General features: G+C 36.7%; 1 protein-coding gene across 2 annotated transcripts in view; it reads right to left on the bottom strand.

Moving 5' to 3' along the window:
• Positions 1–200: 200 nt before the first annotated feature.
• The window catches only part of spz6 (Spaetzle domain-containing protein 6), a 196,582-nt gene continuing 184,640 nt past the window's right edge, over positions 201–12,142 (bottom strand). For both annotated transcript variants that reach the window (XM_085824423.1, XM_035372614.2), the window contains exons 5-7: positions 8,931–9,197; positions 6,521–6,883; positions 201–1,995 (exon numbers count right to left, since the gene is read on the bottom strand). In XM_085824423.1, coding sequence (XP_085680549.1) covers positions 1,623–1,995; positions 6,521–6,883; positions 8,931–9,197 — 1,003 coding nt within the window. In that variant the 3' untranslated portion in view covers positions 201–1,622. The remainder of the gene's footprint in view (positions 1,996–6,520; positions 6,884–8,930; positions 9,198–12,142) is intronic.

Genomic DNA, 12,142 nt, shown 5'->3' with positions numbered 1-12,142 from the left:
GAAAAACTGTAGTTTTGTAGAAACATTAGGTTATTTCGAAGTAGAAGAGATGAAAAATGAGCAATGCCCTCGCCGGGAATCGAACAACGGACCTCTGGAATACGATCCCAGCGTGCAGACCACTACACTACGAAGGCATGCTAAGAAAGCGGCAGAAATACCTTATAATTTAACAGAGGTGATAAATGACATCATAGTAGTATTTGGGAGTTGTTTTTATTTCATAACAGTCCATAATTTAACTGCACATAATATTGAATATATAAACAATGTACAATAATAAATAGAAAATATAACCGACCTTACTTATTTATTTATTTTTAGGCGAATTTCAATTCCGTGACGTTGTTCAAGTTCAGATGTAACTATTGCTATGAATGCCATTTATATCTTAATTCTTCATTTTTCAGGATATTCATTTTCTCATTATTTACAATTTTCCCTTTTATTTTCACTATGATTTAAATTAAGTAACCAAATGAATTTGTTCTCTAGACTTAATTATTAATAGGAATTTTTGTTAATTATAATATGAGTTATTTCTCTTTCTGTGTTATTTTAACTGCTTTGTAATGAACCAAGATTTTGAGTCATAAACGTTGCCCCCGGCATTATCGAAGGTAAATCGAGAGCTGACTGTATTTATGAAGCTCTCGCAATCGCAATGAAGCAAATTCAAATTCCGCGTCTGTTTCGGATTGTCTTTTGACAGTCCAACAGTTCTCAGCTCCCTTGATCCCGTTGCATGTACCTCCTTGCTACGAATTCTAAGTCTGGGAGTCTGAAGTGTACTTTGTAATCTCAGTGGTGAATGTGGCTTTGTTTCTTACAATTTACTAAGCCCTCACATTATAAAGCATTGATAGCCAAGCTTACCACTGACTGAAGCCAAGCTTACCACTAGCCCATAATCTTACAATAGCGACCACGATGGTATAGCTACCATTAGAAGAAAGACGTAAGAAACACGAAGGAGTGCTTCGCGGAAAATATGTAAATGCTCTGAATGCTCTGTGTCAGTTCTTGTATCACAAAAAGTTTCCGTTACATCCTCATAAATACAGTTGATATAGAAGTTGGTATGAGATTTTTGTAGCTTATGTAGTATCTTCAACAATCCTTGTAGATGAGACATCCCAGAGAATTCTTACTCCAACTATGCAAATTTCCTGCAGCTTCTGCACCAATTGTCCACAATTCTAGTACATTCCGTAGGTCGGTTATACACAGTCGTATCGCAGTTTTAGTACTATCTGTCCACAGTTCCTGACCTATATTTCTGGTGCCAACTGGCTGCAGTTGTATCAGATTTTCTGGATCAGTTATCCGAAGTTTCTGTACCATATTTCCTCAACCAATCGTCCATTGTTTCCGTAACACATTTTCTACACAAATTGTTCACAATTTTTGTACCACATTTTATGTATCAACTGTTTACCGTTGTACCAAAGCCAGGTGCTTAGAAATAGATGTGCCTTGTAATACTTGTGATTGAAAATGTTTCTGAAACGTTTCCACAATGATCCACTATGCGATAAATCTGAATGTTTTTGTATAATCCATTGACTGATGTGCCAGTATTGCCTCCATAGGAAGAACTTGCTTTGTGAATGATCTCAAACCTAACGATAGTGGGTCAATGTCCTTTTGGGTGACGGTTTCCAACATTTGCACGAGCCGTTCACTAAAAACCAGTCATAGTACAGCCTGACAACGTAGCAGCCAATGTGGTCCACGCCGTCGCAGTGATGTTTCTGTTTTTTCTCCTTTTGCAGCGGTGCTCTCGCTCGGTAAGTTGAATCACTGTCCACTTCTCCAACTCGTCGCTTTAGGTATTGTTGAAAGTTGTAGAAGTCTTCGACGGGTGGCGGTGGTGGTAGGGGTGTAGATGTGGTAGGGAAGAAAGTGTCCGGGTAGTATGTCTCCGCTACCAACAGGCTGACCCAGCGCGGAGATTCATGACAAATTCCATCCATGAAGTCGCATCGCCCTTTCCTGGAACGAGAAGAGTCATCATGAGGGAATAAAACGAAAGGTAAAGACAAATTATAATAAGCTGTTATTTAAAACTAGCTGCTAATAAGTTTTATTAACAGCTAGTTTTGAATTAATTTCTACGTTCCTTAGCTCGTCATGTTACTTGCTCAGAGGACAGGTTTGTGCAAACTGGATGGTAAGCTGCGTAGTTTTAAAATAATAATAGCTAATTAATATTAAAGCTAATTATTAAAGCTAGTAGTAATCTTAACTGTGAGCGTCTTAGAGCTGATATTATAATTATGCCGCCTTACTGTGAAAATCGCTCATAGAGTTGTGAAAGAGCTACTGATGCTTATCTGATTTCGGTAAGTACTAAAAAATACTAAGAAAGTTAGCATTGGGATTTTGATCCCTATTAGTTAAGCTTTATATTTGATCCCAAAATTTAACCTGAAATCTCGATATTTTTTGACTTTATTTCGAAGATTTTTTTACCCAGAAAGTTAGCTTTGCATTTTGACCCCCAGTTTTAAGTTAAGTGTCGCCCTGGGTTATAGTTCTATGAGTTCACAATGTGTTGCCCACTTTACGCGGCATATTGTGCATAGCAAGCTTAACGAAAAGGCAAGAAACCTATTGTTGTAAACTTTGTCGAAAAGATATTGATTTTAGTTTGTTATAATTTAGTTTTATGTATCTTCAAGTCAAGGGTAGTAACGTTTATGCTAAGTTTCACCTTTGAGTTTTATCTTATGTTTAAGAGTTAAGCAGTCAGTGCTTAAATTGCGCCGCAGCCCATCAGAGCCCGGCTCTGGTGCTTCTCAATTTTTAAGATAAATTACAATTTTAGCCGGAACCGTAAATAAGATGAGCTCCGGTACTTCTTTTTATAAAACTGAACCACAATTTAAAGGAGAAAAAATTAGAATTCCTAACGTTTTAGTTTAACAATAAGCAGACCTTGCAATACTCTATTTCCCTAGAAATACGAACTCATGAGAGCATGAGACATTCAAGTAAAGTCCCCTCACTCGCATGCGGAAACATTTCCCTTTAAGAAAAGCAATAAATTTGGGGGAGTTTGTTTAGGAACGCGTAAATTTCTCGCCATGCCATCGTATCTAGTGTATTGTTATCGATGCTTACAGTTAGTTACCCTCGCAGGAAGGAAAATTTGTGTTCTTAAATGAGTGTTAAGTGACAGCGAGTACAATAAGAGTGAAATACTGAGATAAACTTCTCAAGCACGTCCTATACATCGTCTTCCCACAGAATCCACTAATGGGGGAGGGGGAAAGCGTAACCAGCAACTTTACATTCATCTTTAGGAGTCAGATTCAGGACTCACCTTACCCCTGAAATACATCTGCTTGATTGCTATAATTATATCAGCAGAGAGTCGCGAACAAAGAGAACGTTCTCTCTCACCAAGTATCCCCTCATTTTTTGTTTTCACCCACTCATACCCTCATTCTGTTTCGCCCTGGAATTTTCATCAGCTATATTTTAAGCATATTTAATTTTTGTGATGATAAAAGAACTCTTCCCCTACGATCAGAGCTTAAATTGGGCCGGAGCCCACTGGATGTCCGCTCCGCTAGCCGGAACGCACCGGAGCTCTGAATATGAAGGCTGCGGCACTTCTTTTATGTAATTGAATAACAATTTCAGTAGAAATTGTATCTCGAAAATTTTGTTTTAACAATAAAATTATATTAAAAATCGCGTATTAAATTTTAATTTATCTCTTTACATTTTATTTAATTTTAATTATTTAATTACTTCAATCTTTAATTATTTCAATAAATAATAATTAATTGTATAATAATTATCAATTAAATTATAATTAATTAATTATATAGTAATTTTTGATTAAATAACAATTTATAAACATTAATTAAATAGCTATTAACTAATTTGATAATTAACTATTTAATTTTAAAATTATTAATTATATTTAATAGTCACTTTATTTATTTATTTACTCTTGTTCCCCTTTGCTGATGGTCTTCCATAGGACTTCGGTACTTCTAATCTTAGAAATTAAGCCCTGTAAGCAGTACCACAAGCGATTCGACTAGAACTGATTTAAAACTTCTGTGGTGCCGACGACCATTAGAGGTTGAAGACAAATAGATCAAAACGTATGTCTAAAATGATGTGTACTAACTGTGTTTATGTATAAACTTGTAATAAAATAGTTAGAGGCGGGGCGAAATATTCTTGAATTCGAATTCCTATGAAGTTCTCTATTTCTCTAAGAGGAAAGAAAAATAAAAACTAACTTAAAAATATGAAAATTTTTAGTGAAACAAAATTTGAAAAATACATTTAATGAAAGACAAATTTAAGTACAATTTTTAAAAGTATACTTTTTCGAAGCCATTGGACTCTCACAAAAATGCTTTAAATGAGACAAATATTCATGTTATGGTAATTTTAAACTTAAAAATTCAATTTTGTAAAAACTACTAAGTTTTCAATCGGTCTCTCAATTCATATTCATACATTTAATAAAATTTATAAAAATGGTTTGACTCGAATACTCCTACTTTCCTAGCGTGCCTTCGTGGTGTAGTAGTTCTGCACGCTGGGCCGGTATTCCACAGGTCCTTGGTTCCATTCCCGGCGAAGGCATTGCTAATTTTTCATCTCTCCAGCTTCCAAAAAAATCTAATGTCTCTACAAGTTAGGTGTTTAGATTTTAAACTATGGTTCTTCTAAACTTTTAATTAAATAGTTTGCGAGTTCTATATTCTTGCGCAGGCGATAATTAGCTTTAATAATTTACGTATTCTGCGTTCTTGTGTGGACGATAATTTGCTTTCATACTCTGCATGTTCTATATTTTTGTACACGCAATAATTTTCGTGACTGGCGTCTCCTTCAAGACGTACAGCAGCTGAGAAGTTTCCTTGGTCTCTGCACTTACTACAGAAGTTTTGTCAAAGATTTCTCTTCTCAGCTGCTGTACGTCTTGAAAGAGACGCCAGTCACGAAAATTATTGCGTGTACAAAAATCGCAGGGCTTTTGGATCGCCTAACAGAAACAAAGCAAAACCTTTGGTTGAATGATGAATGTGAAGAAGCATTTTAAACCCTGAATAATGCCTTGACTTCCTCTCTTATGTTGGCTTATGCCCAACCGAAATACAACTTTATTCTCGATACAGACGCCAGCAGTAAAATAAATGAAACTTGTCCTTCGCAAGAAACTGATGGCCAGGAGTACGTCATTGTCTATTTTAGTAAAAGTCTCTCTGAGCCAGAAAGAAATTACTGTGCCACTAGAAAAGAGCTGTCACTATTCGTGAAGGCAGTAGGACATTTTCAGCTAATCCCTACAGGAGGAAGTTTCTGTTGCGCACTGAACATCCGTCATTAAGTTAGCTGCTTAGTTTTAAAAATCTCGAAGGATCGAGTGGTAAGATGGATATAGCGTCTATAGGAATATGACATGAAAATTCGACATCGCAAAAGGAATTTCCATAAATTGTATTTATTATTGTAACTATATTTATTGTAACTGATGTAAGAATTATGTTAATTTTATTAACAGTTAAATTTTAAGTTAAAGTTCCTTTCCTGTCAAATTCTTAACTTCAACTACTTCCGGCCAGAACGTAGTTTTGGAATCTTGCTGAATATTTAATGAGGGGCGGTATTTATAACACGAAGTTACTTACTGAGTCAGAGAGAATCAGAATTTCTGATTTACGCGCGTCTGCCTTTTTGGCCACTCTCTTTCTCAAAGCTGTTATTACGCTCGGCCGTACTCAGGCCCTTTCTAAGCTTCGTAGTCAAATAAGTTAAGGGGCCTGCTCGATTTGAACCTTGATAGCTTCGGCTATACTTCTTTAGTTAATCTTAGTTTTAGTTTAATTCTTAGTCTTTTAAGTTCAAGTCCAAGTGCGGGCTTTGCTTGTACACTCCCAGGCGGAGTTTTGTTAAATCTTATTGGAATAATAAAGGATTAGTTACCCTTCTATCTTGTTGTTTCTTGTCACCGAACTCAAGCGATTATTCGCTTATCAGTTCTTAGATTCTTCACTTCCAACATTAACTTAGAATTCCAAAGTGAGGAACTCTACACTGAAGTATATTTTCATAAACTGTATTTAATGTTGAGAAAGGCAAAAATAAATAATGCTATAAAAGTAGGCAAAAAAAAAAAAAAAAAAAAAAACCCTTAAATGAATATAGTTGTTGTTTCTGAACGAAAAGACCCTATGTCAAATCACCCTCAATATAGAAAGAATTTTACAAAGATCTATCTGTCTATCGATATTCTCAACTCCCGCCCTGTTCAATGAAGAATTCTAAGGGAAGACAATTTTAAATGATGTCGAAACAATTGATCAGCCATTCGCTCAGCATATGCAGCTACAACGTTGAGGGCATAAACGTTGATTAATAGTGCTCAACTGGAAATTTGATTATCTGCGTCAAAGGGACACACTGGTCCTTTTTTAAACATATAAAATAATAAAATAATAATATATATAGGAAGAGTTTACAGAGTTTACAGCAACATACTCACATGCATTTGGTTTGCTGCACTGTCTGCGTGAAGTAACCTTCTTGTGGTATCTGAACTACATATTTCCACACCCCTTGATAATTCCGTGCAAAAGTAGGAGTGACATACTCTTCTGAGGAAGGGCATGGTGTTGGAGGTAAGTCAAAATCGTTCTCTTGGGGCCTTCGAACGTTCGATTCAGCGGCTATCTGGTCGTCCCCGACTGGCCGCCTTCTTCTAGAAGGGAATCCTCCAGCCAGAGCCTTCAGCGGAGAGGCCTCGCTGGCCATCAGCTTCAGAACCAGTGAGAGAGCACTGCTGCTACCTGGGGATGCTCCAGTCAAAACGGACATGACGTGGGCCAAAGTGGACGGCTCCTCATCGCTTGGGGTTTTCATGAGGGGGGAAAAAGTCGTATTAGCTTCTGAAATAATGACATTATCATGAAATGCAAACACAATAAAATCTCAATCTTTTATATATCTTCGAAACTAGTTAAAATTTATACGAAGAAAAACGTAAAAGGCGGGACATTTTTGGTCTCTGTGTAAAGCGTAAAATAGGAGTTAGAAAATTTTAACCTCATATCGAAACCGAGAAGTCGAAACAATTCACTTAGAAGATCGAAAGAGTCTGAAACCGCGAGTCATAATCTAAGAGAAGTTTCATTGCGTATAATTTAAGTGAAAAAAGGAATAGTTGGCCAATTTTTTTTATATTTGAATTTTTTTTTTTTAATTTTTAATAGCATGCAGTTGTAACGATGTGGTGTGATATTAACTTAAAATAAACACTCAATGACTGACACACAGAGTTACCTTAAAACAATTGGTGGATTAGCCCTTAATGACCTTGTTAGAACAAAGCACAGGACAAGTTAAAATCCAGTATGAAAGTTGTTAAACCATTCCTGGTGCTTTACAGCTAAAAATACAATGCAAACTAAAAAAATAATTTGTCGAACTAAAAATATAAAGATGAAATCGAGATCGGTGTTATTCCTTCTTGCCATCCAATGCAACCTCTGCGGCACACAGCTCTGGCGTCCAGTATCTCCCATAATTTAAAAAAAAATTTGCCGCCTCTAAATTCTGTCTCCTGGTGTGGTAGCACCGGTTGCACTTGATCTTTGATACATATACATACACACAAAAACGCTAACATGCACGCAGAGATAATTACAGTTTCATAGCCAAATACCCAAAGAGCCCAACTTCATCACGCCACAGATGATTACAGTAAATAATAAAGGAAGAATGTCAGTATTTACATAGAAAGAATCGAAATTTCCTATCACGCTTCCAATAAGAGCTCGAGTCCACCAGCGGCCGATCGGGTGAGCACTAGTAGTTCGGTCCAGGGTCACTGAGCACTAGTAGTTCGGTCCAGGGTCACTGAGGACTAGTAGTTCGGTCCAGGGTTAGTATCTCGGCCAATGGGCTGGCTTCATGGGCGTTTTCGGGGGTTTTCCAATGTGTAACATGTATACGAGTCAATTTCCCTTAGAAAGTCCTCTACCAAACCAAAAAAAGCTCTCCGTGAACTGTAAATGAGCGACCACTCCATTTTATTGGCCACTCTGTTCATTCGCTCAATAAAGTGAACTGTAAATGAGCGACCACTCCGTTTTGTGGGCCACTCTGTTCATTCGCTCAAGAAAGTGAACTGTAAATGAGCGACCACTCCGTTTCGTGGGCCACTCTGTTCATTCGCTCAATAAAGTGAACTGTAAATGAGCGACCACTCCGTTTTGTGGGCCACTCTGTTCATTCCCTCAATAAAGTGAACTGTAAATAAGCGACCACTCCGTTTTGTGGGCCACTGTGTTCATTCGCTCACTAAAGTGAACTGGTTCTTTGAATCATTTCCGGAGAGAAACGTCCAACTCTACACATAATAGCAGAGATGGTTGCACAAATTACCGATTTTTACAAATAGATACTTTACTAAAAGGTATCAATCGTCTATGAAAATGCAAGGCCACCGTTTGGCAAGTGGTTTTTGAAGAAAGACATGGAAAACTAAAACAATTTTATATATTTTAAGTATAGAAGGTATTTATGATACCCTTAAAAGTGGATTTTGAAATTATAATTAAATTTCGGATTGTTCAGATAGCATCAGACTTTCTGTGATGTACATAAAAAGTATGGCTAACCTTCTTTTATCGTTGCACGGGCTGGCTTCAGTACGATTTTATGGCGAAACTTGGTTTAGCTAGGTGAGTCGGGGCCTCACCCTTAAATCAATTCAGTTTCGTGAAAGTGTAGACTCAGGGCAAATGCTCCGTTAGCCGTTGTGTAAATCCGCCGTGCACCTATGTAACTATTGCTTATAAGAATGACACTGAAATGTTTAATATTGAGATGATTAAAGCAGATATTTAACTCTCCTTCACACCATCCAGGAAAACATGAATTGGAAAACTTACTTGGTGGAATCTTTCACAGAACCAGTACCAGGCTTTCCCAATCCCATGTTGGCCAGAGTGCCCAGAAGGCCGATGACAGCCTCCGTCATCGACGACTCGCCTCCGGATCCAGTCTCGGATGAATAATGGGTGACTGGACGTACGGTTGTCGATTCTTGGGGGGTGGAGGTGGTGGGGCTCATGGAGGCAGCCAGTCCTTGCGCGACCGCGCTCATGAGAGCCAGAGGTATTTTGTTGTTCGACATCGCAGAACTCAAAGAGCAGAACCTGCGGGCGAAGAAGAAATATAAAATGGTGGGAAATGATTTTAGATGTTTTGTTGCTTAATTTCTAATACAGCAAAAATCCAGTAATTCAGCACGTTTCATTGATGCCAAATTATCGGACTAATAATACATAACGTGGCAAAACTTTTTTTTCCTCCTCATTGAATGTACTCAGGAAGGAAATAAATGCATGTAATAATTCTGTAAACATATTTAATGAGTACGAATTTCATTTTGTTGATGGCAAAATGAATAAATTTAAAGCAAATCTCAAAACAGAATGCTAAAAAATAGAGAATACTGTTGCATTGCGACATGCGACGGAGGACGTGGGCACCACCCCTTTACCATATGGTTAATTGGTGTAGCGCCACGTCCACCAGTATCTATAGTCGAACTTGAGGGCCACACGAGGGTCTCGCACGGGGCGCCGAAACCCAGCGCCCGGTGTATCCCGAGGACGGTCCCACTGACCAAAAGCGCCCTCCGGGGATATTCTCCCATCCGCTTGTCCGAGCCTCTGTATTTGTTGTTGTATGTATAGAAAATTACATGGCCTAACAAGGGTCATCACTGCATTTGCAAGCTGGGAAAGTGTAAGAGCATTAGAGACCTTATGAGGACAATGATACCAAGCGTAATATTTATACTTACAAACTGTGGATTTTATATAACTGTCCATATGGCTGTCGGCGCAAAGCCTAGGACGCAGTTTAATTAAGCAAGAATCATCTGCAAGATAAAATTAATAAATTAAAAATTTCTAAAAAATGTACTTACAGAAAACTAATCGTACAATAGGGGAAGCAGAAGAAAATCTCTATCAAAAATCTTGTGAAACAAATGCCTAGGAGACTCATTCATGTCACAAAAAGGAAATAAGGCCCAACACGTTATTTAAATACATTTTATAATTTTTTTAAAAGAGGCTCATGTGCGTTAGTATTTGTTTCATCATTACCTCTACATTTGCATAAGAAAAGCGTATCATTTAGTATTTATTTAACATTATTTTAAATTAATTATAAGATCTTAAAAAATGATGTGCTAGAAAAATATCTCGCTCATAAATATTTAATTAATTTTTCAATAAATATTTGAAAGCTGGTTGTGAATCAATACGTTTTTGAGTCACTGTATATTTCATTTTCTTCGTTTTTGAGTCACTGCATATTTCATTTCTTCGTTTCTGAGTCACTGTATATTTCATTTTCTTCGTTTTTGAGTCACTGTATATTTCATTTTCTTCGTTTTTGAGTCACTGTATATTTCATTTTCTTCGTTATTGAGTCACTGTATATCTCATTTTCTTCGTCGTATGGTTGTCGACTTTCTAATGGAAAGACGTTGTGCACATAGACAGGAGTGGGTGCCCATGCATTAAAATTCGGGTATCCTTACGCAAGTAGGAAATTCTTTGCTTATTAATAAAAGTATAAAATTAAAAACCTACTTCCGTAAAGGAGCAAAATTTTACAAAAGGTTGAAACTTTTCTTTAGTAAAAAACCAATTTTCTTGAAGATGCGGCGTTCAACCCTTGTGAAGATTTCTCTCTTGACAAATCAGATGGTTACATAAGGATTCCGTCATTCTTATACACGTCGGCCAGCAATCATGGAATCTTCTGAACAAAAGTGCCAGCACATTTATGAACATCAGTTTGTAATAGTATGTTTTATAAAGGTTTGTCAAAAAGATTCCAGCAAACTAATGTATGTCGGTCAGTGCTCACAAAAACCTTTAAAACTCCTGCTGCATAAACGTGGTAGCACCTTTATGAAGATAACGGTTAATGTAACTTGGCTATCTTTTGGCGAATCTTTGGCGACCAACCCTACTACAGCAACCTGCTAGTTTTTGTTTGGACGCCATTTTGTTTTCAAAAAGTAAAAGCATGTTTTTTTTTTTTTTTTTTTTTTTTTTTTAAGTAAATAAAAACTTTGCTATTATTCATTAATTTCAAACAAATCACAAATCAGTCAGAAATTAAGAATCTGATAAACTGAAAATAAAAAGTTCGTTAAATTCAAAGACACTATTTAATATAATTAAAATTACATAAATTAACCAAAAAGTCAGAAAGTTTGAAATTCCAATTAAGAAATTCGAAACTGATAAAAAGCAACGGGACTGGTAAAGTTCTTAACAGATTCGAGCAAGTATTTCATATCACAATGGTTAACTGGATTGTCTAACCAAAGATTTCATCTTCGACGGATAGAATTTCACGGTTAATATTTGAATTAATGGTAATCTTTGAATTTTCACGGTTAATCTTTGAATTTAGTAACTTGGCGAAAATTTGGCGACTAACCCTGCTACAGCAAAATGCTAATTTTTGTTTGGACGCCATTTTGTTTTCACGAAGTAAAGGCATGTTTTTTTTTTTTTTTTTTTTTTTTTTTTTTTTTAACTCAACATTTTTTTCCAACAATCTACTAGCCGAATTATGCTTATGCTAGAACTTTTATGGAACAAAAGTGCTTAATCATGACGAAGATTAGGTTCGAAATCGGGAGAAAGTGCAGAACCGCAAACTGCTTGCCGCGTTTTTAAGAATTCCACATACACGGTATCCATGAACACGTCGACCTATTTTCACTTAAAAAAACATCACAGAATTGCACAAAAATGGCACTGTGCACACTCTTGACTTTATCCATGTACACTGCTAAAGTCCTAGCTAGTAACCTTTATCGCCTTACCAAAATGTCGCCAAACTACCTGTTACCATATTCCAAAGATTAGCCAAGATAACTTCCTATCTGAAAGAAGCATCTTTCAGAATTGTGCCGGCATGCCTAAGCCGGGGCATACTAATAAAAATAGGGATTTGCTATTTTCACTAATAAAGCAAATGAAAGCTGTAACTGCATGAAGGTACCGGAAGATGGTCTTCGTGAACTCTGAAGGATACTTTCGCCAAAATATTCAAAAATACCGCA

The sequence above is a fragment of the Stegodyphus dumicola genome, chromosome 9, assembly GCF_044657685.1.
Source record: "Stegodyphus dumicola isolate Sdum_Otavi_A_Nest chromosome 9, ASM4465768v1".
NCBI lineage: Eukaryota > Metazoa > Arthropoda > Arachnida > Araneae > Eresidae > Stegodyphus > Stegodyphus dumicola.
Note: the sequence above shows the minus strand (reverse complement) of the source record. Positions and strands in the feature narration are given on the sequence as shown.